At 48.6% G+C, this 26,666-nt stretch overlaps 1 protein-coding gene across 2 annotated transcripts in view; it reads right to left on the bottom strand.

Moving 5' to 3' along the window:
* The window catches only part of SH3PXD2A (SH3 and PX domains 2A), a 193,263-nt gene that overhangs the window by 109,736 nt on the left and 56,861 nt on the right, over positions 1 to 26,666 (bottom strand). For both annotated transcript variants that reach the window (XM_080912611.1, XM_080912612.1), the window contains exon 3: positions 18,654 to 18,729. In XM_080912611.1, the coding sequence (XP_080768737.1) occupies positions 18,654 to 18,729 (76 nt within the window). The remainder of the gene's footprint in view (positions 1 to 18,653; positions 18,730 to 26,666) is intronic.

Genomic DNA, 26,666 nt, shown 5'->3' with positions numbered 1-26,666 from the left:
TGACGAGATAAGGGCTTACTGGGGCTAGGTGTTGCAATGACTTTGAAGTAAATAAGATCAAACTTTTTTTTTTTTTTTTAATTTCTAGGTGTGATGGCTCTGACTTTAATCCTGAACTCAGAAGGCAGAGGCAAGCGGATGGATCTCTGGGAGTTTGAGGCCAGTCTGGTCTACAGTGTGAGTTCCAGGACATCCAGGATTACAAAAGCCTGTCTTGAAAAAAAAATTTTTTTTAATTATGTGTATGTAGGTATCTGTGGAAGTATGTGCATGTGAAATGCACACACACACACACACAAAGTCTGACATTGCACATGCACAAGTGCAGAGGTCAGGGGAGGTCCGGGGGATACTCAGAAGCCAGACCACATGGGACCCAGGAATCAAACTCAGGTCATCAATCTCAGAGGCAAGCGCCTTTATTCACTGAGCCATCTTGCCTGCCCTGGTTTCTTCTTGAGGTCCTTCACCTAAGCACACAGCAGAGACCCTTTTCCAAATGAGTGTGCTACAGCCACAGGTTAGGACTTGAGCACGCGCCTTTGGAGGTCATGGTGAACCCTCTACAGGAAATGACAGGGGAGACCTCTCACATGCTGGGTCACAGGGAGGTGTCCCTCGAGTCAGTTTATGGATTGTTGAGGATCAACCCAGAACGTTGTGCATGCTTGGCGAGTCCTTTATCCAACACCCTGGTTCCTACTCTTAGGAAAAGAGACTCGAAACTTCACCGTTTTGCCATGGGTTGAAAGGTAACTAACCCCCAGATGGGTGTAATGGCACATGTCTGTGCCGTAACCCTGGACAACTGAGGCAGGAGGACTGTCATGAGCTCCAGGCCGGGGCACAGAGTGAGGCCTTGTTTCTCTTTCCTGTTGTCACAGCTAGAAGAAGGGCTATGGCATCTTGGGAAGTGGGGTGATGATTTTTAGTTCTCAGAGTCAGGCTTAAGGGGGACCAGAAGCTTTACAACTTAGGGCTGCCAAGCTGAATGCCAGCTGTCACACTACTATGCACCTGGATACAGTATGCTTTCTACATATCAGCCTTCTTGGCCACCCAGTAGGACCACAGTCTGGACAACTGCAAACAGGGTATAGACAGTGCTGTCATACTAGGCGGGGCTGAATTACTATCCAGTGCCTATGTGAGTCCTGCAGAGCCTACCTTTGCGTCCGTCTTCCCTCCTTCCCTTCATCCCTCCTCCCCTTTTCTCCATCATTGTTCGAGCCAGTCTGTCGGTCCTCAAAGCTCTGGACTCACACATCTTCCATCTCAGCCTCCCCAGCAACTGGACACCCTGCACTGAAGCCACTTCTCAGTTTCCACTTCCTAGCAGCCAGAATAATCTTTTGTTGTTTCTTGTTGCTGTGGCAAGGTCTCCTTTTGTAGCCCAGGCTAGTACTCCTTACGTAGCCTAGGCTGACTTGAACTTGGTGGCAATTCTCCTGCCTTAGCCTCACATGTTGCTTCAGAATAATACTACTACATTTACTCTGTGTCTGTCTGTCCGCCTGTCTGTCTGTCCGTCTGTCTCTGTATAGATCAGAGTAAACCTTGCAGGAGTCAATTCGCTCCCAGAGTGCACCACTTCTGGTCATGCTCAGATTGCCCACCCTTCATAGTACTGCTGCAGACCACACTACAAGCTCAATGCTCACAGACATTTCCTTAGGGTTCAGCACAAGGCCTTGTACGCAGCGGCAGGCAACTCACTTGTACTGAAGGCAGTCAATGCACTAATGAGTGTATGTCCACACAGTCCTGCTCTGAGCATCTCTCGTGTACACACTCATATATGCACACACGCACTCTTTCCTTACACACTGGGGCTGGCATCTCTGAGGCAAGGGCTGGACTCGTCTTCCAGGACTCCAGACACAGTGGGGCCAGAGAGCGTGGTTAATAGAGAGGCTGGTGCTGAGGCTACGTGTCCCTCCTCCGCTCTCTGGGCCAGGGTGTGGTGGGTGTGGCGGGCAGTGGCTCAGCCTCCCAGGGGGAGCTGGGGATAAAGGGTCCCATTCAGCTGCCTCAACTCCACCCCTGTGGGGAGCTGTCCTCCGGAAGGGGGTGGAGGGATGCTGGCCAAAGCTTCCTGGCTGCCTCTCTTTGTGGCATGGCCTACAGTGTGGGCCAGGCACCAGGCTTCGAGGGCCACAACAGAATGCTTTGCCTTCTATAGCCTGGGACCTCAGTCCTTGCTCAGAAGTAACTACTGATCCTCTGAGCAATTGGGAGGTTCTGTCTGAATGCTCTTCTGCAAGAAAACCTCAGGACCACAGCTAGGCCTGGCCAGCCAGAGGGGAGTTTGCTCGGCTCTGCTGGGACAGACCATCACCTCAAGACAACTTCCAAACCTGTGGATTTCACCCCTTCTACAAGGACGGATAGGGAGAAGACAGGCCCGACATGTGGTCTGGGCTAAGTGTTGGCCACCATGTTTTCTATCGATTGTTATGTGAGCATCATATAACCTATAATTTGACTTTCATTTTACACATGGGTACACTGAAGGTCCAAGGCTGAGTGGAAGGCCTGCTGCAGGTCAGTGGGCCTGAAGCCTGCCAGCCTGCCACCTCTCCACTGAGGCTGCCTGTGCTTCTTTTCTCTTAGCTATTCTTTTCCTGAAGCCAGGGCTGTGGTTCTGCCTGGCCAACCACTGTACTGGGACCAGGATGTGAAAATGTGAAAGACACAGCTCTTACCTCACAGAGGACAGCGTGTGTGTGTGTGTGTGTGTGTGTGTGTGTGTGTGTGTGTGTGTGTGTGTGTGTGTTTACCTGCAGTGGTGCATTTATGTTGAGGAAGGGTGTGCTGGAGTAACAACCCAAGGTGTGGGTCATGAATGTGTAAGAACAAGCTGAGTGGGTGACAGGTTGACCACAGGTAGCCATGCAGAGTGAAAACAACCAAATTCCTGGACCTGTAAGACCAAGGTCCACTATTTGGTTTGTTTTTATACTGCAGACTAAAAACTCAGAGCTTCACACTCATGCTAAAAAGGCACATACTATTGAGCCATTGTCTCAACACATTAAAACCTTTTCTTCTCCTTCTCCCTCTTCTTCCTCTTCCTCCTCCTCCTCTTTCTCCTCTTCTTTCTCCTCTTCTTCAGCACCAAACTGGCCTCAGACTCTCCATCTTCCTGCCTCAATCTCCTAAATTCTGGGATTACTAAGAATACAGCACCATGCCAGCTGAATCACATTTTCACCTAACAGGACAAAGTTTCTTCTGAGTTCTTCCTCACATCTGAAGCCTGAGATCAGCTAACACTACATGAGCTCCGTTTGGGTCTTGGCATTGTCAACAGTGGCCCCATGGATCATGGCAGTAAAAACTAAGAGAGCACAGAAGCCATCCCTCACTTTCTTAGGTCAAAGCTAAGCTTATAGAAATGACTGGACCAACCTCACAAAACCTGTAAGAGGGAAGGTTGGAGCAGCTAGAGGCTACACTGCCTGGAGTCTCCAACTTGGCCCTCTTCCCCGTGTCCAAATCCTGTCCCAATCCTCATCCAGCAATGAGAGCTACGACCAAGGACATTGTTTCGGAGAGCCAAGAAACTCATCTGCCCTGAACGATTGGCCCCAGATTCCCTCCCATTTTACAGGATGGAATAAGGCTTGGTTCTTGCTATCTACAAACCCAAGCTTCTAAAGTTCTCCTGACCAAATCTCAGAGGCAGCTTCTGGGTGTCCTTGAGTCACATGGCTGATCAGATGACTGACAGATCTGGGCCCAGGCAGTGTGGCTTAAACTTGCCATCTATGCCTAGTTACATGGCTGGCTGATGGGTGCCAAGACAGCAGACATGGAGGGTGTTCTAGAACACGGAGTGCAAGGGTTTCACTAGACACCACTGTTTGCAGGCTGGAAGCCTCCTGCTAACACTGAGCTGACTGAAGAGCCCACACTTGCTGCCACGCCTGCATGGTTTGTGGTTGCCTGCTGCTTGAAGGACATCCATGTCTCCAGATATTTGGGAAATGCCACTGATCATACATTACATTTTTATTTCTATTTTCATTCAGTTCTTGCTAGCCTTAGCTGCTTCTCCCAAAAAACTTGGGAGGGAAGAGAGGAACTCTTTGTCAGAATAAGTCAGGGGCAAAGGTGAAGGCCAGAGCCCTGGCTGTGTGCAGTCTTTCAGTGGGAGCCCTTTGCAGGAAAGCGGTCAAGACAAGGGGGCTTTCTGCACCTTTCAAAGGAGATGGGGGTAAGTGGGGACAGGGGCTGAGGGGGCACAAAGCTGGCCTTATGCACAGGCAGCCGCACACTGCCAGTAAGGGTGGATTTGAGGCTAGAAAATTCCTGTTTCCTTGACATGTTTTTTCTTTTGCATAATATTCCATCATTGGGCACTTATTTCTTTGGTCTTAATGGCTTTTAGAGAAACGTCATATGCTAACAAGGTCAATCCTTGCATTTCACAGACTCGGGGTCTCAGGCTGGGACTCTCCTTGTGTGCAGTCTGAATGAATGGGAATCTACGAAGCACAGGGGCCATGTTGGTGTCAATGGATGTGCTGTCAGACAGAAAAATGGGCCCAGAAGCCTTTTCCCTTTGAGGTTTAGGAATGAACAAGTAAAAACAAGAATTGAATATTTCCCAAGATTCTATTTGGTGCCCCAAATGGAAATTTGAGGGATTTATCATCAGACAGAAAAACAAACGTAAAGAGGGTTTCTTTTTCTTTTAAATAGTTTATTTTTATTTCATGTGCATGAGTGTTTTGCCTGTATGGATATCTGTGTAAGGGTGTCAGACAGCTTTGAGCTACCAAGTGGGTGCTGGGAATTGAACCCGAGACCTCTGGAAGATTAGGTAGTGCTCTTAAACTCTGAACCATATCTTCAGCTGCCCTAACATTTTTTGTCTATATGAAACCTTGGTTTAGGAACAGTGGTTGTGTTGTTATATAATTTCCTACAGAAAGTATTTTCTGTGGGGCACTATACCTGCAATTTGAGGCTCTACCACTAGGGGACAAACAACATATTAAAATATGTTACCAGACAAAATTTTAACTGTAGGCATGTGACTCTACTGAAAAGGCAGCTCTGGTCGCCTCTAATTTCTCCATTTGTAAAAATGCAACATAAAATTTGAAACAAGGTTTATGGAAATATGAAAGCCCTCCTCATTTTACACCAAACTTCAACTGATCATCTCTGTTATCTCTGTTGTAGGGAACACTCCTAGGACTCACACGGGCCAGGACTCTAGCCTTCACTTTTGCATTGGTGACAATGGGTATCCTTCCTTCTCTAAGGTTTTTCTTGTGCAGTGAGGGGAGCAAGTTCAGCTAACAGGGCAAAGAAGGGGAAAGGTCTACGTTCGAAGCCAGCTCTGTCTCTCACCAGCCAGGTAGCCATAGGAAGTCATACACCCTTCCTAGCTTCTGAGTCTTTATCTATAGATTTATGATCATTAAATTGGATGATATTGGGGGAAATATACACTTGTTGAGTAGTAACTATAATCCTTTGGCATTATTTTTTCCATATTCACAACTGTTACACACACACACACACACACACACACACACACACACACATTTTAATCTATATCCACAGCTTCTCAGAAGGCTCTACAACCTTTTCCATTTAATCAATTCAATAAAAAAGTTACCTCTAGGGTTAGAGAGATGGTTCAGTGGTTAAGAGCACTGGCTGCTCTTCCAGAGTCCTGAGTTCAAATCCCAGCAACCACATGGTAGCTCACAGCCATTTGTAATGAGATCTGATGCCCTCTTCTGGTGTGTCTGAAGACAGCTACTGTGTACTTACAGATAATATATAAATAAATCTTAAAAAGAAAAAAAACATTACCTCTGGTCCCCCAGACACATGCTTTGAACAACAGCTATGCTCTATCTTGCAAGACTCTACTTGTCCAATAAGCAAGAACATCTCACCACCTATGAGGTCCACTGAAGCCATTCCCAATCCAGACCAGAAGTGCAAGGTCAGGAGTGTGGCCAGGCCACCACACTGCTAGCAACGGCCTGATCTTAAATGTCTTCCTGGGCGGAATCATTTTTCAGTTCTGGTTTGCGATGGTGGTGAAGGAGGAGTAGGAGGATTCTTTGAGACAGAGTTTTGCAGTTACAAATATTCACCCTCGGGCCCATATTAGAGCAAAGGAGATTCCCTACAATAATCTGATCCTAACGTACTGCCCATGACTCCCAAAGCAACCTCCTTCCCTTCCCACAGCACACGAGTGAATGCTCAGGTCTGAGTCAATCTCACACCATGCCACTGACCAGCAAGATGGCTCAGTGGGCAGAAGCACTTGTCTTTAGGCCAAATAATCCTTGGGATCCACACCCCAAGCCTAAAACTGTTCTCACTTCTACATGTCCCCCCATAGAGGGCCTGGGCACTTGGGGACTGGTCTCCCTGCCTCTCCAGAGGCATGTTTTTTTAAGGGGAAGGGAGAGGCAAGGTCTTCTGAGGGTAGGGGACATAAAGCTCACGCTGACCTAATGCATTCAATCTTCCGGCCTCCAGCTCTCACGTGCTGGGACTGTGCCATTTGCCTACTAGGAGAAGCTTTTAAAGACAGAAACTTGACCAATATCCCTGGTTCCACATTTCGGGAGAGAGGGAATCCTGACTCCCAACTGATGAGAGAGTGACAGGACCCTGGCGTCCTTCTGCTTAGGCTATGATGAACAGTGACTGTGCCGGACCATCCCTCTTCCTGGATGTAGATCCCCTAAGCAGGTAAGCATCTTTGGGGTATGTGAGGACCACAGGTCACATCAGTCCTCTTCAAGTTGAATATGAGGCCCTGATTCCCTGGGCACCAGGGTTAGACTCAGCGACAAGTCTGCCTTTGTTCATGAGTAGTTTAGAATACATGAACAGACTGAACACAGCTAGACAACAAGGGTGTGTTAAAGATAAAGCGGGCAGACCACCTACAGGCTCCGAGGGCCTTAAATAAGCGCTTCTCCTCTCTTACCGAGCTCCTGGTAAGATACAGCCCTTATTCAGCAGGTCTGGGTGGAGGCTGCATGTCTAATGAGCTCCGGGACAACGCCCAAGGAGCCAACCACATTTTGAGCAGCAAATGTTCGAGTGCCTAGGTCTGCACCTCAGAAGAACCCTCATACCTGGAGAAGATTCCAGAAGGCTGCATTGACACTGGCCCAGAGAGCAGGCTCAGCTCAGGTCATAACCACACTCACCACGGCATTGTGGGTGTTCAGTGTGCCTCATTGCTGGCTTTTCATTGATGCTGGACCATCTTGAAGGTGCAGGGATACTGGGGGAAACTGGCTCAGGGACACAAAGCTAAGAGGAGGCTGGGATGAGATTTGAACCCCAAGTCTGTTGATTTTAAGGCTCCACGTGCTGGAGAGCCTCGGGGCACTTACCCATTTCTGCTCATCCTCTCCCTACCCCACCCCAAAATGGTGTTTTATACTCAATCCAGTAGCAGCATTGGGGAGGAATCCCAGGTATAAGGGCAAGTATGAGCCCAAAGCCCTTCTGAGGTCTTTCTCACTAAGGTGGAACCTGGTACCCTGTGCTTTGTCCCAGAGGGAAACAGATAGGACTTTCTCCTTATGCCCTACTCAGCCTGAGATAAACCAAGCATAACAGCCTGGCCCAGCCTCTCCCAGGCTCCTCCCTGTCTTCTGGAGGCACATTCAGGTGAACAGACTCCATCTTCAGGCCATGCCAATCCCCTCCAGCCAAATCTGTGGTTTAGAAACCAGGCAGCCTGACAGCCTAGCCCTTTTCAGTGGATGCTGGGATTTGGGGGTTGTTTCCAGGGTCTGATGATTATACTGCTCGACGCCAGGCATCCTGAGGTGGATGATGGGATGGATGGTGAGTCACTTTATAAGGTAGGATGAGGCCCTAAGAGCCAACTCAGACCCTGTCAGAGGAGAGAAAAGGCTGGGGCTCTGTCTTTGGGCCTGGGTCCAGTCAGGGTGACCCAGGCTAGCTTCTACTTGGTATCTAACTGAGGAGAAGCTTAAGTTTCAGTCTTTCTGCCTGTGCCTCCTGCATGCTGGGGCTACAGGGATATACCACCATCCAGTGTACCCAGTGCAGGGGGATCAAGCCCAGGGCTCTGTGTGTACCAGGCGGGTAGTCTGCCAACTGAACTACATCTTCACAAAGCGCCTTTCAAATGTTCCAAAGGCAGTGGCTACCAGAAGGGAGAGGGGAGGAAGCCATCTTCTTCCCCCTTTATGGTAAACATAGGGTAGGTCTGAAACGGGGCCATCGTAAGACACTGGCTTGTACTTTGACCAGGGCTGACCCTGACAGACAGAACTATGACCTCATCATTCCTGACTCCTTCCTGGCCCCCCTGCAGTCCACAGCCCCCTAACTGGTCCTCCTGTACTATAAACCTGAGAACTGTCTTCTTCCCTCGGCTTCTACCAAGCTGCCTTCATCCCTTGCCTGCCCAGTCAGTCACCTCCACATGCCAGGCTGAAGGAGCCTTTCAAGATAGCAATCTCTCAGCCTCAAACATTTCAGCATGAAGGGATAAATCCTCAGCCCTTAACAAGGCCTCTGAGAACTTGCTCTGCTCAACCAGGTGGAGGTCATCAGCCCTCTTTCCTACCTTGTACTCTGTGTGAGCCGATATTGCAAGCCCAACTTAGCCCATCTCTGCTCTCACAGACCCCATGAAGCCTGTGTTCCTTCTTCTGCCTTAGTTTCCCCTCTGGTCTTTTTGACACCATCAAACCTGGGCTGAGTAACTTTGCTTGAAAGTGAGTTTGCCCACACCACCACTCCCAGGGACACCAGTGTAACAGTGTAACCGTTACCTCTAAACACAGAGTAGAAAGATTTTTAAATCTTTTTTTTTTTTTAATGGAAAAGAGCACCCAGATTCCATAAGGAGATTATTTATTTCCAGGGTGATGGGTGGGGAAGGTCAAGAGTGTTACCGAGGCCCCGAGTCTCGCCCATCACTTTGGATGGTGCGGTCAACAAGCAAGGGGACAGACAGCTGGTGGCTGTGACTTAGCTTAATTATTGTGCTTCAGACATGAGTAGGGGCTGGGCGGCAGCCCAGGACTGCTCCAGACCAGAGCACATTTCCTGCATGTTTAATGGCTCAGGCTGCCTGAGGTTGCAGAGATGTAGGCATCTGCCCCAACCACAGGTTGCTGGGAAGAGTCCTCGGAGACAGCCCAGGACTACAGACCTGGGGCAGGTGATTGGGAGGCTGACTCCCTTCTGGATGGATCTCTAAGCAAGGGACAAAGGAAAAGGAAAATTCTGACAAAGTGGCTAGTCCTTCCTGGCCCTGAAAGTGGAGGTGCCGTAGGGAAAGGAACTGGGTACATCCACATTCACTTTCAAGAGAAAACCTCTCTGAGAAGCTGCTGCCTGCAGAGACCTGGGGGGTCTGGGGCTGGAAGCTTCTGGGGCCATTGACATTGCCTTGACAGGGGGGGACTCTCATTTCACACACTCCTGTGGAGCTGGCGCCCCCTCTTCAGAGGTAGCCTGCTTGGTCCCACCTCAATCTGCCCAACTCCATGTGGATAGCTGGCCTGGCCCCTCTTCCACTGGTTCATGCTGATAGTCACACGTAGTCCTTAGCCCCCTCGGGTCACTGTCCTGGTTGTCCTCTCAGCCTGGTATCTCTGGACCCTGACCTGCCCACTGCAGGCTCAGTTCAGATGTCACCTCTGCAGGGGGCTTTCCCAGCCAAATAATTTTGGGCCACCTCACTTACAGTTATTTTCTTTCTGGTTCTTGTCACTGTTGGAAATCACTTATTTGTCTGCTCTCTGGACCCCCCCCCCAACCCCCGCATCGAAAACTTCCTGTCAACAGTAGTCTGGCATATCTTTCTCAGCTATAACAAGTGCCTATAGCTGGTCCTGGCACACAGTAGGTGCTTGATAAATATGTGCAGCAGGGAAGGAATTAATGAACACATCTTTTCTATGAAGAGCTCGGAGCATTGAGCTCACTGCCGGCCTTGGGAGCCACCGGCCCCAGATTACAGAGTAGGAGCTGTAATTACAAGAGACCCAGCCAGAAGGATGGAGGGGAGTGATTCGGGCCTGTCACTCTGTTGATGGCTTTTCTACCTCAGTGTTCCCAGAAGACACTGTCTGCCCTACCCTCCTGACAGAAGTTTGTCATTCCCCTGCCATTTCAGGTTACCAGCAGGGTCTGGACACTTCCTCAGATGTCACATCCCTGCCAGAGCCCAGTCATTGCTTGCCCTGGTTTCCAGATCTACTGGGGAAAGGCTTCTTAGGTTAGCGCCTGGTAGGGACGAGGAAAAACTCCTAGAGCTGAGCAAGAGTGTCAGCCCTCCTCAGGCTAGCTAAAAGCTGTCCCTCAACCCCACCCCCACCCCCACTCCCTGCTTCCTTTGGTGCTGAACAAACACCGGATCTGTTGCCCAGGGTTCCTGGGTAAGGGAGAGAGGAAAGCTGGTGTCTCTACTTCACCCAGCACCGGCTGCACCGTAGCTCCAAACTGCCTCTTCATTGAGGAACTGGTATGTAAACTATCCAACCAGTACAAAAGAAGCTAGCACGCCTGCTGTCTAAAAATACCATCCTGTGAGCCAAAGAGGTCAGCATGTAGCCTTCAGGATGACAGTCCCTACTTTGATTATAGTTTTGGGGTCACACCGTGGCCCAAGTTCTCTTGTAGCTCCATACCTCATTCACCAGGAGGTATGAGAGCCTTGTGTGGGGCTGACTCGGTTCTCAGGACCACAGGGCTTTCTTTCTGGAAGGCCAGAGGTAAAGTGAGCGGGCACAGAGACAGGCAGCTCCTAAGTAGAAGGTGACCCTAGCATCACTTTGGCAGACTAAGTACAGCTCTTTCTGCTCCACTGCCTGGCTTCTGAGGTCCCTGGGCCCTGGTCACAGCTGTTTGCTTTTTACATCAGTAGCTACACACACTCTGCTCTGCTCTGCAATGGTCATTTCCTCCTAGGGAGGCTCCTTGGGCCAGCAAACTCAGGATATACAGGAAATAGACTCCAATCCCAGGATGGGCAACAGGAGATGGATTTTCCACAATAGTCTTTTAAAACAAGGCAGAAGCTTCCATGTAAACAGCAGGCTGCACCTAGAAGCTGCTGACTCAGCCATGATCGGTTGAGTACCCCAAAATCACTTCTGCCCACCCCTCCGAGCAGGCCCAGCTGCACACGGGAGACTGCCGTCCCTGGCTCTCTGGTACTGCCACGGGTGGAGGCCTCCTAAACAGGCGGCAGACTTTTTGTTTTGGATTATTGTTCCAGAAATAATAGCCGGTGTGTATCTTTCTCTGTGTGTAGTAAGAAAGAAAGAAAGAAAGAAAGAAAGAAAGAAAGAAAGAAAGAAAGAAAGAAAGAAAGAAAGGTTTGCTTCCTGCCTGTAATAAGAAAATGAGGACTCCCTGACACCCAGGCTCCCTTCCTATTTTGCAACCCACGACATGTGCAGATGATGTCCCCAGACTATCATGGCACCTCACAGGAACTTGGAGTGAGAACAGAGGTATACGCCCCTGCCACTCACACTGGGCTGTAATAAAGTCTGATGTCTCTGATTCAAGAATGTTATGTTTTATACAGCTAGCCATGAAATCATAAAGATGACTCACAAATAGGGTGCGATCAGATATCCCACGTGTGTCTGTCTGTTTGTTTGTTTGTTTGTGTATTTGGTTTGTTGAGACCATGTCACATGTAGCCCAGTCTGGTCTTGATCTCACTTCATAGCCCAGGTTGGCCTTAAACTCTTGATCCCCCTGCCTCTGCCTCTCAAGTGCTGAGACAGGCTTGCAACACCACACCTCGATCCATTCACAGTTCTTTACAAAGCTGTTCCTACCCCTAAAACCCGAGGTCAAGGTGACTACCTACTCTCCCAGCTCCGGGTCTGTCCAGTTTCAGCAACACAGAGGCCACAGATTCTTATTAATAATAATTAACAATAACAAATTATAGTAGTAGTAATAGTAGTAGTATCTCAATACATGATCCATCTGGCCTTGAACTCACTACGTAGCTCATGCTAACCTTGAGCTATCCTTCTGCCTCAGCCTCATAAGTGCTAGGTTAACATGTAAGCACCACCTCAATTAAAGAAAATTCTTTCAGAGGTACTTCATTTTGTAACATAATTATTATCACATCCTTCTTTTTGTTTGTTTTCTTTTTCAAGGTAGGGTTTCTCTGTGTGGCCCTGGCTGTCCTGGAACTCACTGTGTAGACCAGGCTGGCCTTGAACTCATTGGCCCACCTGCTTCTGCCTCCCAAGGTCTCCAATTAAAGGTGTGCACCATCACTGCCTGGTTCACATGCTTCTTTTTACTAAAACAGGTAGCCATGCCTTTAATTCCCATCACCCGGGAGGTAGGTTGATCGACACAGTGAATTCCAGGGCCATCAAGACTACATAGAGGGACCCTGTCTCAAATAAAATAAACTAAAATAAATAAAAATCCATTAAGGGCAACTGAAATGGGGGCATTTATCCTAAGGACTTTGTTTAGGAGGCGTCAAGACAGTTCCTTCATGAAAATCAAGTTCTACCCACAGCTCTTTGCTGGAAACAAACTGCCAACACTGGGCTGTCAAATAGCTTCTCATGAGCAACTGTCCTCACCAGCCGGCTGACATGCCTGCTCTCTAGCATTTCCATATGCTTAACACGAAAGTCGGTAGCTCATTGAAGGCGCCAATGGCAATTCTCTGCTTTTGATGACTGTTTTGGTAGTTATCTATTTATGAGGTTCCAGGACCAGAGAAGGTTCGAGCAGTTTAGAGCACACACTACTCTTGCAGAGTTCAGCTCCCAGCACCCAAACTGGGGCGCTCACAACGGTCTCTAACTCTAACTCCAGACAGCAGCCTCAGGTCTCTGGAGATGTTGCATGCATACAGACAAGCAGATACTCAGACACAATTAGGCACACGATTTTAAAATAAAATCTGAAAGAAAAAAAAATGTGGGAAGTGATTTGGTGGTGGCAGACAGCTGGCCTGGCCCTCCTCACAATGGAACAAAGTCACCTTCTCCGCAGTCACTGGTGACTGGCATCTTTGCAACATCTCATGAGTATGTGATTATTTCAAAATTAAAAGTTAAAGTCAGGTACAGCTTTGGGAAGCCAAGGCAAGAAGGCTAAGAGTTCAAAGGTCACCCTCAGTACACAGCAAGTTCAGACTACCGCAGGCTCCGTCAGACCAACCCTGGTCAGTTTTGTCTGATTAGTTATCTGAGCAGAAGAAACCACAGCTGAGAAAGTGTCCCAGCAGGACCGGCCTTCAGGCAAGTCTGCCGGACACTTTAGTTAGTTACTAATGTGGGGGGAGGGTCGTCAATTGCAGGTAGTGCCACACCTGGGCAGCACTCCTGGGGCAGGCTGAGCAAGTCATGGAGAAGAAGCCAGTAAGCAGTGTTTCTCCATGGCTCCGTTTCAGTTCCTGCTCAGAGGTTCCCATCCTGCATGGATTCCCGCCCTGGCCTCCTCAGTGATAGCACTGTTACCTGTTGTAAGCCAAAACAAACCCCTTGCTCCCCAAGTTGCTTTTGGTCCTGGTGTTTTATCGTAGCAATAGAAACCCTAAGACAAGACCCTACCTCACTCAAAAACAAGGATAGAAAGGGTATTTTTAAAAAAGAGAGTCAACGGCCAGTCCTGTTGGGTTCCTAGCTGAAGGACTTTGGAACTCTGGTTCCCTAAGAGTTCTGATTGTGTAAAGATGTAAAACAAAAAACCACTACATAGTTTAATCTCACACGAAAAATACTTACTTGGTGCCAATGACCTCAGCCACTTAAGGCAAGTTCCAGGTCACCTGACCCCACACAGGACACTCCCAATGCTTGAGTGGCAGTGACAGCCGAGGGAGGGGCCGAGGATACTTGTGCTTGGTGTAGGGCCTAACTTGGCAGGTACAGAGGCAGCAGGGAAGGCAAGAGCAGAGGCCTGCTGAGGCTGCCTGTGAGACCCCTCCAGGGAAGACGGCAGCACACAGAGGGATGAAGCTCTCCCACGTGTGGCTGAATGGTGAGGACTTCTCTCTTTTTATGTGTGTGTGTGTGTGTGTGTTTATGTATATATGTCATCTGCTGTCTGTCTCCCCCCTCCACCACCCTCCCCCGTGTGTGTGTCCGTCTGTCTGTCTGTCTCTGCCTGTATATCTCTGTGTGCATGTATGTGTGTGCATGTGTGTTCTTCCCTTCCACCACGTTGGTCCCAGGGGTTGAACTCATTTTGGTGGCAGGTGCCACTGAGTCACCTGCTAGCCGCAGCATTGATTCTTCTCTAGCCTAGGGATTACAGCCCTTCAGTGACCCTGGAGGAAGGAATGAGGGGTGGCCAGTACTGGTCTAGGCATACAGTAGTGGTTTGGTGAAATGTGTGTAAATAAGAAAACCAATTAACAAGTCAACACAGCACATGCCACATGCCCAGCCCTGCAACAGAAACATGGGTGAATATTAAGATAGGGTCTCAGGGGCTCAAAGAGGACCACAGAGGTCAGCCTCGAGATAGGCATGTCTCCCTCATTCTCACAATACAGGGTTTGGAGGTACAGCCTGGGGGAGCATATTTCTCCCTGGAACACCTAATGGAGACCTGCCCCTTGTTTGTCAGTTCCACACCTTCTAGTTCCTTCCATGGGCTCTTCACTCCCAGAATTCAGAAAACAGGTTTTAGCCCAGGTAAAAACAATTTGGGGAGCCTTAAGGGCAGTGCACCTACAACCTTTATACAGGATTTAACTGATATTCAAATATCAGTAATTGGCCAAACCCTGTCTCTACCACTTCAATGGCGCTACTTCATAGACCTCCCTCCCCTAAACCCTATTCCTGACCCCAGTGCCACTATACAATGCCCTACCTGTCCCCTAAGAGGTACTGGGTACCATCAGGGGCCAGCACCTCTGGAATGAAGATTTTATCACAGGAACACCGAGTTCCTTAACACCTTGCAAACCCACAGGCTGACCTGAACACTAGGTGTGCCAGACCTGCCTGGACATATCCCCCAGCCTGTGTCCAGATCCCAAGATGCATTGCTTCTTTGCCGGATGGCCTACTATTTACCTGTCAGATGAGTGAGTATGTAAGCAAGTCTCGGTTTCTTTGAGTTCCTCTGCTTTTTCAGTTGCTGATACCAGCCAGAGCCTTCAAGTTCCCAGCCATGAGGCCCAGAAGGAAGTAGCAGGTACTTGGGGTCCACTCCAAACCAGCTCTGGGCAGCAGAGATGCTCAGTGTGCCCCAGCACCTCTGGAACTGAAGCCTCCGAAGGTCAACTATGCCCTCTTGCTCCTCCCTGGAGTTTCCTTACCAGGAAATCCTTACCATGAAATGCCAGGCAAGACTAAATGCTGCCAGAGCCCTCCTTGTGACTGTCTGAAAAGCATGGAGTGTGTGCACTCATAGCTTTGTTAAGCCTCTGCTGCTAGGATGACCCACCCTTGCAGCTCTGGGAGAATCCGCAGGTGGCCTCGGATGCTGTCTCAAAAGCTAAGGAGGCAAAACAACGTGGTGTCCAGTGACATTAAGACCTACTCTTAAGATGATGGATAAGAGCTGGAGAGGTGGCTCAGTGGTGAAGAGCACTAACTGCTCTTCCAGAGGTCCTGAGTTCAAATCCCAACAACTACAAGGTGGCTCACAACCTTCAGTAATGAGATCTGATGCCCCCTTCTGGTGTGTCTGGAGACAGCCACAGTGTACTCATATATAATAAATAAATAAATCTTTAAAAAAATGATGACAGAAAACTCACCGCAGTGGGAAAGTCACAAAAGAGAGCATTCCCAAGTCACTTGTAGTGGAATCCATGTCTTAAGCCCTCTGCCAGGGGGTAGGTGGTCCTGGGACCTAAGGGTATGCTGGTGCCAAGAAACTTTAGGCCTTCTGAGGAGAAAGGGAGAATGAAGGGCCTAAGGCAACTTCCAGCAAGCTGGAGAGACACAGGAGTCCTGGTGTGTGTCCAAAGCCCTGGAGACTGAGTACGAAAAGACCAGGAGTCCAGTGGACAAAGCCGATGAAAGGAGGGCTCAGAGCATAGTAAAGGGAGAGTTTCCTTTGGGGGATTAGTCAACCCCATTAGTCAACACCGCTCCCTACTCTGCATGGTCACATGCCTATGAAGGCTGTAGGCTATCTTGTGTTTGACTTTTGTGGTGAGGTGGCTTGGGGAAGACTGAGCTCACTCTATCTTAGAAGGAGACAACCAGTTCATGTTTTCCTCTAACCCCACAAGTACACCATGGCAAACGGGGTGGGGGTATCAGTGTGCAGGTGAGTGAAGGCCAGAGGTTTTGGACCCCCTGGAACTGGAGTTACTGAGTTATTGATCTGCCCCATGCAAGTTCTGAGAACTGAACTCGGTCTCTCACAAAACCATCTCTCCAACCCCCACCTCCTCCTAAAAATTGTTTTATTTTGTATTTTTTAAAGATTTATTTATTTTATTTATGAGTACACTGTAGCTGTCTTCAGACACACCAGAAGAGGGCATCAGATCCCATTACAGATAATTGTGATCAGGATCTCTGGAAAAACAATCAGTGCCCTTCCCATTGCCTCATGGGGCAGATGCCATTAACACCGCATTTTCCAGACGAGTAAACTGAGGCACATTTTTACTATAACCGGTGACTGACAGAGCTTAAGTTTCCAAGGGTGAATGCAGGCATCTGAGACATGGAACTGAGATGGTGGTTCTGAAGCCACGACCTCCTCAAACTGTCAGCTCTAGCTACTCATCCCGGAAGCTGGTTCCCTCTCTACAAGTCTAGCGAGACTTGCTGAAGATATGTATCCTATTCTGACTATAAGAACAGCCTTTAGAGGGAGCCACTCTCTGTGTAAGGTACCTGTTTTCCATCAACAGTAGGTACAGACCGCAGGCCACCAAAGTCTAACTGGCAACTCATCCAGGAGGCTGGCTTATGAGGGTCCAGGGCCAGCATTATCCTAGTAGGAAGACCCTGTGAAGGGAACCGTCCTGAGAACCAGCTGGATCTATCGGCTGGAGGGCCCAGAAAGCCAGGTTGCAGAGCCTTGGGTTCACACCTCAGCTTTGCCCACTTGCCCGAGCACTTAATTAACCTCTCTGGATCCTAGAGGTTTCACTCCTCACGAGAAGTGGTAAGACAGCTCTCGGTGGGAACGGCTCTCCACATAATAAGGATTCGTGCTGTAATTATATTACAGACCTCTGCTCAGACTCTAGACACCCCAGTAATAATAGGCCACAGCTTATCGGAGTCATTTTCCTCTAATACGCGTGATGGGTTGTATGAAGCAGGTCCCAAATGGTACTGCCGGCCATCAGCTAGACCGAGCTGGGTTCAAACCCTGTGTCTGCTAGTTCACAGGCAAGCTAGGGAGGTATATACCACCATAGCATAAGGCCTAGGGGAGATCAAAAATCAGGGAGTATGCTCAATTTGTGGAGGTGGCGGGGGGGGGGGGGCAACTGTTCTTGTGATTAGCAATCCTTTCCCAGGTGACCTTAAGTCTCTCTGTGATTCTGGGTTGGTTGGTTGGCTGGTTAGTTTATGATATTTATTTTTTAACTAAAAAATTGTATATATACATTGTATTTAATATAAAATATATTTAAATTTTTACGCGCATGCACACACACACACACACACATACACACACACACACACACACACACACACACACACACACGAGACAATGATGATGTTATGCACGCCTTTAATCCAAGCACTTAGGAGGCAGAGGCAGGTGGATCTCTAAATTTGAGGCTAGCCTGGTCTACAGAGCAACTTCCAGGACAGCCAAGGCTACACAGAAAAACCCTGTCTCAAAAAAAATTTTTTATGTGCATGAGTGTTTTGTTTGCATGGACATCTGTGTACCACATGCCTGCCTCAAGCCCAAGGATGCAAGAAGAGGGTTTTGGATGTCCTGGGGGGGGCATGGGGGGGACTGGGCATCTAAAACAGATGGTTGTGAGTTTCCCTGTGGGTACTGAGAATTGAACCTGGGTCCTCTGGAAGAGCAGGCAGTGCTCTTAACCATTTGAGAAGAAGTCTCGGGTAGTGCAGTCTGGAACTCATTGTGTTCCTGAGGAAGATCTAAACTGCTACTGCATTTTTGTTGTGGGGGGTGGGGGTGGGGCTGTGGGGTCACATGTGGTCAGAGTATAACCTGGAGAAGCTGGTCCGCTCCTTCCACCATGCAGGTCCTGGGAATCAAGTTGAGGTCATCAGGCTTGCTGTCAAGTATCTTTACCAAAGTCATCTCACGGGCCCCAAGCTCAGCTTTGGAGTTTAGTTTTGCTGGGGAATGGCTATGTAGCTCAGGGTGGCCTCAAAATGGCAGTGTAGCTCAGGATGGCCTCCGACTCTTGATCTTCCTGCTTCTGCCTGCCTTTTAAGTACTGGGATTATACACAAATCCTGTCCTCTCAGACGGCCTTTTGTGAGCCTCAGAAACCATACCAAGGGCCGGCAAAGATGATTCCGGAGTGGCCAGAGAAGCCTGATGGGGGGGGGGGGGGCAGTGGCCTTCAAAACTGAGGCTTGCAAATCCTTTGTGGGAGTGGTTAACTCATGCCAAAGGCAGCCTTCTCTGGGCTTGGTGGGGGTGGCTTCTCCCAGTCACCCCCAGCCCTCCACAGGGCCACAGGAGCTTACCCGGAAGGAAGGGGATAATCCTCTGCTTGGGATCCTTCTGGCCTCCTTCAATAGGAAACTTATCCAGAAGCTGCATCTGCGGAGACAGACAGACAGACGGGCTTGAGAACACTGAACAGCATCAGCATCCCACCAGTGTGCTCACACGGATGATAAAACCTCTCATTTCACAGCCCATTAGTGAACCACATGGAGCCTGAGAGGGAGAGGGCCAGAGCTCTCCATGCATCAAAGAGGATGTCTGAACCATCTCAGCAAGGGGGAGGGGTCTAGAGACACTGCGGAGTGAGGCTGGGCCAGGGACCAACAGGCCTGTAGGCCAGACTGGGGTTTCCAGATGCTCCTCTGGGCCCTGTTTCTTCCTACTCCATCTGTCTGTTGGGTGAATACTTCAGCCATCTGCACATCCTGAACCTTCCTGGGCCAGGAATGGAGGAAAGCCCCACCTGATACTTCAGACAGACCACCCAGCTTCCAAAACTGCTCTAAAAACCCAGGAACAGATGTTACTTTAACCAGAGAATGTATCGCATAGTCCTCATGGCTTGGGACCCCCTTTCTCCGATTCCTTCTTCCCACCCTGAGCTCCCTACTGTTTTTTCAGGGACAAGCCCTCTGGAATGGTTTCCAGGACCCTGCAGGAACAGCTGTTTCTTCCTTTGCTATTCTGGGCTGAAGTCCTGTGTGAACTGGAAGAGCACAGGGAAGCAGGACAGGCAAGGCTGGGTTCCTCCTGTAAGCAGTTGATGCTGAGGGGCTGTGGCCAGGATGTCAGCTGGGATCCCAGCTGTGTGACCTGGAGCAAGGCAAGAAGCCTTCCTCAGGCTCCTCCTTGGCAGGATGAGGATCTGTCACACGTTTCTAACATCCATTCATCCCTCCCAAGTCTGCAGATACTCATCCTGGACTAAGGGCACTGGACGTTATGGAAAACAGATTTTGCCCTCAGGGTGTTTACATTCCGGTGCAGGAAGACAAACAGTAAACCAATTGGTCATTTGTCACAGAAGGTAAGTGTTCTTAAGAAGAAGACAGTTGAAACATCTAAGTAAAACTCAGATCTTTTGTTTGGGGTGCTAAGGAAGAAGTTACCAATCCAAAGGCAAAGATCCCCGGGAGGTGAGGAAGAAGAGCATTATGGGTAAGATGTGTTCCAGAAAGGAACCAAAGAAGTGCAAACCACAGGTAAAGGCCAGTGTGGCTGGCAGGGCAGGGTTGGGTAGAGGGACAGGCAAGGAGATGTACAAGGCAGGACAGGCTGCACCATGGAGAGTCTGCGATGACTCTGGTTTTATGGAGAGGGGGGAGTGGTCGATCATCCTTTGGGAAGAGGGTGGAGCTGGAGCCCCAGGGTAGAAATGGCTGGGGCCAAGGTGTGGAAAAGGTCCTGTTCTGGACTGTGCGTGTGTGTGTGTGTGTGTGTGTGTGTGTGTGTGTGTGTGTATGTGTGTGTGTGTGTGTGTATGTGTGTGTGTGTGTGTGTGTGTGTGTGTGTGTGCTTGTATACATAAATGTCCACTCATCTACCCAGCTTTAACACATGGTTTTAGGACTATCTCTTTCATAATCATTACTTAATCCCCACTGAGCATTTAAAACCCTCATTGGAAGAGTTAGGTGGATTCCATTCGAAACAAGATTGTAACATAGTCAACTTTCACTTCCCCAAATAGGTATTTAGCCAAAGCTGGCTCATGAGTTTTAATGTTCTAACTTCAACTCTGGAACATTTAATAATTCCTTGTTGCAACCTTTAAATACAACTGTCGGGGTACAGCATTATAAACCTGTACTTGGGAGCTCTGGGGTGCATTTAGAAATGGATCCTGCAGGCTAGAACCCTGGATGTCTTCACTTGTGTGTGTGTGTGTGTGTGTGTGTGTGCATTTCACTTCTGTAGTACCCACGTTGTTCTTGCTCAGTGCAAAGAAACTAGAAATTACAGAAGCAGCTGAGTGTGGGGTCTGTGGTGGAAGAAGCTAGATTCGTCGGTGCACTCTTGTAATCTCGGGAGGCCGAGACACCAGGGTTGAGAGTTCAAGGCCAGTCTTGCTGTATAACAAGACTGTGCCTCAGGAAAACACTAATGAAGAAACAAAAGTTGTTTAGAAAAACTAGGATAGTCACTTAATTTAGCTCCCCTAAAAACCAGCACTAATGTGGGGGGACAGCATGCATCTGCTCTAAGCACTCTTGTATGCATGTAACTAAAATGATCCTCTTAAGTCACATGTCAAGCATGTTTTCCACACAAGTGAATTCCATACTAGCATTTTTGTCCTTGCTAAGCAAGTGCTTCACCACTGGGCTACATGCCCAGTTCTTATGGCAATATCAACATTCCGGTTTGGTTTTGTTTTTTCAAAAAGATTTATTTATGTATATGAGTTCACTGTCGCTGTCTTAGACACACCAAAAGAGAGCACTGGATCCCATGACAGATGGTTGTGAGCCACCATGTGGGTGCTGGGAACTGAACTCTGGACCTCTGGAAGAACAGTCAGTGCTCTTAACCGCTGAGCCGTCTCTCCAGCCCTCAACATTCTGTTTTCGTAGACGTGGTCTCTCTATGCAGCTCAGGCTATCCACACAGCCGAGTGCTGTGATTACCCGTGTATAGGAAGTATGTGCCGCCATGCCTGACCACACTTCCATTTTAAATTATGACAGAGAACTCCAGAGTGCGAAGGGCCTACAGTTCATTCACCCATTACCCTCACCTCTCATTGCTACATACGGCGTTACAACAAACATCTTTGTACCACATGTCTTGAAATGCTCCCTTAATAACAACATATTCTTTTCAACTTTATCCTCTGCATATTTGAAAATAATTTTTTTTTTCCAAACCATTGAGTATAGATAATACCATGCATAGACTAGGCCTGGGGCCTCCAGCTAATGGCTCCATGCTGGTGTCAGAGGTGGGCAGCATTGAGATATCAGAGGACAAAGGAAGGCTTCTCTGAATTGACTCTCTCTGGAACCAGGGTGTGCCTGGGCCACTACGAGATATGGGATCTCATCTAAGTGGGTGTATCATTGAGGAGCTTGAAGGATTCTTCTTACATAGCAAGACCAGCCATTACACAGACTGACCTGGAATTCTTGCGCCTGTCTGGCCCCCATGTGCTGGAATTACACATGTGCACCGCCATGCCTGGCTTTCTTTTTCTTCTGACTGCCCTTCTCTGTGACCCAAATTTTGTAAGTTCTAGGTTCTCTTCACTGAGCAAACTTAAGTTACCCTCTGGCTCTACCACTCAGCATCTCTGACTCCTACCTTTTCTCTTGGACCTCAGATTCCTACTCACAGTAACTGTGCACAGGGAACATGGTGTTTCCTCCTAAAACACAGAGTGCCTTTTGGACCACAGGCCCTCTACACGCTAGGCTTAAGTCAGAGGTCAACAAGGTGCTCACACCGGGTTTCACAGCCTTCACCGTGCAGGTGGGACATCTGTGAGCGAGGCAAATGGGGTTCGGGCTCAGAGCACCTGTGGGGAGCCCAGGCCCCTTCTCTCCAACTCCAGTGTACCTTGGAAGCTGCTGGCATGCAGAGTGTCTGTTACAACGCCGTATGGCTGCATTACCCACAGGGAGCTCAGCCCAGACATGACACTGCCTGCTCGCAATGTGACCGGCACGGGTCGAGATGGGTTATGCATGTGAAACATATGCTGGGCAAAGGGTATAGAATAGAAGGAGAAATGGGAGGGGAAGGGAGGGGAGAGAGGGAAGAAGGGGAGGACGGAAGAGGAGGGAAGAGAAGTTTATAAAAGTAAGAATTTTATATTGGGGCTGAGGAGATGGCTCTGCTGTTAAAAGCCCCAGTTGCTCTTCCAGGAGACCTGGGTTTGATTCTCAGTACAGCTCACAGCCATGTATAACTCTAGTTCCAGGGGACCCAACACCTCCTCGTGGCCTCCTCAGGCATGCTCACATGTGATATATAGACACATATTGAGGTGAAACAAGCATATACATAAATTTTTTAAAAATTAGTATTGATTGTATGTTGGGAATAATATATAAAATATTTAGTTCTGTTCTATTTCCTTAAGAGTGTGTAAGCGTGTGTGAGTATGCATGCGTGTGTGTGTCTGTGTGTCTGTTCATACATGAAGTGTCAGTGGAGGCCTCAGAGCTCCTGGACCTAAAGTTACAGACGCTTGTGAGACTAAAACACAAACTCAGACCCTCTGTAAGAATAGCAAGTGCTCTTAACCACTGAGCCATCTTTCCAGTCTCCAAATAAAACTAGTTTAAAAATTAATTTTCTTGGCTACTAGAAATTGCTCTCTTATTGGATATGAGCCTCGCATTGTACTTCTGTTGAACAGCACTGGTCCAGGGCACGGGATTCTCAAAAGTACAATCTGGAGCTGGAAAGGCAGTCCAGGTAAAGAACACCACCGCTGCTGAGAAGGCTTCTGACTGAGGACTCAGTCTAGACAGCGAGAGTCACATCCCTGTTGCCTTCCCAGGTGACATGCATCTAAATTTCCACCATGGGTTTATGTGCCTCCTGAGGTTACAGGGTCGCCTGGCAAATGTGGGGGCAGATGTGGTTTCCTCTGGATGGCTTCTTGGGGGGGGGGGATGAGGGTACTTTTCAGGGGCCCACTGGCTCCCTCTTCCTATAGAGCAAGCAGCTCTTCCTCTTGGAATACCTCTGGCTTAGTCTAGTACCCACCCCAAGATGACACCATCTGCTGAGTTCTGGATCCACAGGTCTTCCCCAAAGCTGTGAGCCCCCAGCAGGCTCGCTCCACACTGGTAGGTAGCCCTCATGTGTGAAGCCCAGGCACCTGTCACCTAACCCACCTCAGCTGAATTAGCAGAACCTTGGTTGGGTCTTCCCAGTCACTGAGTCACACAGCCTATGCGCCATGAACACAAAGCCCAGATAACCAGGCAGGGGTGTTTCCTCTGCTCCTCTTTCAAAGAAGTCAAAAGTCTTGGCCCTATGTCCAGGGCAAACCAAATAAAGGCAGCCTAATGGATCTGAGCCAGTAGCATGCGACACCCACAGTGCCTCGCAGAGCAGCACAGTTAAAGGTCTAGGCCCAAAATGGTGGGCAGCAGGTCCATCCATACTGGAGAGCCAAGATGCAGTGTCTAATGTGTAAGGCTGGATTCCACTGAGAAAATTCGTGGACAGGCTTTCGTGAGGAGGAAGCCTAGGAGTGTGGACAGGGAGAAGGGTTTCATCCAGCATGGAGTTCTGCTGTGACCACCTTTTCAGGTCAGTAGATTCTCCCCTCTCCCAAAAGGCCCTGAGTCAGGCCAGAAGGAAAGTAGGTCTCCTTGCCAGGGTCGTTCTTGGAGAGAGAGGCTCCTGGCTAATGCAGCCTTTACAACCACACCACAACCTCTTCAGCCCGGGCTGTTTATCTAAGGGGTGGGTTGTGGGAGAGATATGGGACAGCTTGGTTCCCGGAGCTGGCTCAGCCAGAGAAAGCTGATTCGACATCTCCCCAAGGGCAGGGCTCTGCAGCAATAAACACTGGGGGGAAAAAGGAGGTGGGTCCCACCCAACTGGGGCACATTTGTAACCTAAGAGGCCCAACTGCTCGCCTGCTGGGAGGGAGGAGTTCCCAGTGACTTTTCCGTTAAACACCAGAGTTTTAACCTTAATCCTTTATCTCACCCTTTTCTACCTAGGGAACAAAAAGATCATGGCTGGAACTCCTGGAGCCACAAATTCCATTACAAAGAAGAGGGAGGAAGCCTCAAGGGTCCCTTTGTCTGTCAGTGTTGCACACTGTGGACTTGGCAGCTCCGGTGTTAGATGCTGGTCTCTGTGGGCATCAAGGAGGCAGTGACTGGAAGCACAAGCTAGGGACTCCCAGCAACCTCAAGGCCAGCTTCAGCCAAGGCACTATCTAAAAAAACCCAAACCAAAATAAATCAGACAATGGTAAGCGCATCCTTCCTTACAGTGTACTTATCCCAGTCTCCCGTTTGCAGACCGATTCTTGTGAGACCTGCCCTAAGAGCCCTCTAGGTCAGTCCCAGACAAAGGTCATCACCTCCGTGCTTTCAATCTCCTTAGCACTTCCCATTTGTTTATCCTGGTTGACTAATTGACACAGCCTTTTGTGATTTATATCCCCCACCCCCACGGCTCTCAGAGACAGACTCGGTTTCCGAAGGTCAATCTGTCACTATGTACTTGAGGCTGACCTTGAACTTCTGATCTCCCCATCTCCACCAGCTGGGATTACAACCACTCCTGGGTTTTTGTGGAACTTGGGATCAAACTTAAGGATTTGGGCATGTGAGAGATTCTCTACCAACTAAGGGAGTTAGCTGAAGTACTGAAGTTTGCTCTTGTTTAAGCCCTGAAGAGGGAATATTCTTTGCCCCTGAACAGGCAGGCATCCTTGTTGACCCAGGATGCTATATAAACAGTAGACAAGGGAGGGACCGGGTGCCTCTAAGGTAATTATCCACAAATCCTCTTATTTGGGAGACAAGGGAGTTCAGCACAATTCTCTGCTCCAATTAGAACTGACATCAAATGTCAACGTACATTTCAGGGTTTGTTATCCCACTGCCTCAGAGCAGTTTGCTGAGAAGGCTCTTTTGCCTTCTAAATTAGCCCAAGTTCTTGTCAAAAATCAATTAACTCAAGTCTATTTCAGGACTTTGTGCTTCTCCATGACCTGATATCATCCTCTCTTGATTTCTGTAGAATTTTGATAAGCCTTGAAATAAGTCTCTCTTCTTCAAAATTTGCCATTTTAGATCTTTTGCAATTTAAAAAATTAGATTGATTAATCTCTATAAAACAGTGGTTCTCAACCTTCCTAATGCCGTGACCCATTAATACACTTCCTCATGTCACAGTGACCCCCTCAACCGTACAATTAGTTTCATTGCTACCTCTTAACTGTAATTTTGCTACAATATTACAATATTTAATAGTAATGTAAATGTCTATGTTGTCTGATGGGTCTTAGGTCACCCCTGTGACTAAAGGGTCAAGACTCACAGATTTAAGACCCACTGTCATAAAATAAAAGCTCCTGGGGTGGGGGAGGGGAAATGCATGAAATTCACACACCAACACTGGGGAAATACCTTTTTGCTCTGTAGACCAGGCTAGCCTAGAACTCAAGAGATCCACTTCTTACCTCTGTCCCCCAAGTGCTGGGACTAAAGGCATGCCACCACATCCTTCCCAACAGTTATTTTAACAATTGAGACTCCACTCTTTAATTTGTGCAACACGTCTTGTCAATGAAGATTTTACAGTTTCATTTACACTTGTTATCTGTACACACACACACAATGAGAGAGGGGAGGGAGGGAGGGAGATTATTGAGAGGCATTAAACTCTAGAAGGGTCTGTTGGTACAGACTGTAATACCAGCTACTTGGGAAGGATAGAAAGTTCAAGGCCAGGTTGGGCAACTTAGTGAGATGCAGTCTCAAGACAAAGTGTAAGAAGGAAGTGTAAGAGGCCCTGGGTTGTCTCCAGTATGGGCATCAAGAGTCTGGGAAAGAAATGAAACTGTTGACATTCACACTTTTGTTCTGGGTTCTCATTAAAATACATCATAATCCCTGAATGGGATGAGCCATGAAACCCTAGAGGAGAAAATAAGAAAAGGACCCAGAGAGGACAATGTGATGGATGCCTGACAAGGGAACACACTTAACGTCCCTGAACTATGCCGTTCTCAAAAGTTCAAGGGCAAATCTTGTGCTTAGTATATGTACCACAGTACAGTAAAAATGAAGAGGGAAAGAGGGAGGCAGGGAGGGATGGGGAGAAGAGGGCGAGGGAAGGAGGGGGAGGGAAGGATGAGGGAGAAGGAGAGGAAGGATGGGAAGAAGGAAGTAAGAGCTCAACACTGACTAGAATGAGAGCCAGGCAGAGCAAGGGCACGGGACAGAAGAGCCAAGCCGAGTGGAGTGGAGGGAACTAACACCGCCTCTTCCCAGGGTGTATTCATAAACACCCCCAGACCCCATTCTTTGTGACATATGCACACAGTGTAA

This window comes from Micromys minutus (assembly GCF_963924665.1).
Source record: "Micromys minutus genome assembly, chromosome: 2".
NCBI classification, from domain to species: domain Eukaryota; kingdom Metazoa; phylum Chordata; class Mammalia; order Rodentia; family Muridae; genus Micromys; species Micromys minutus.
Note: the sequence above shows the minus strand (reverse complement) of the source record. Positions and strands in the feature narration are given on the sequence as shown.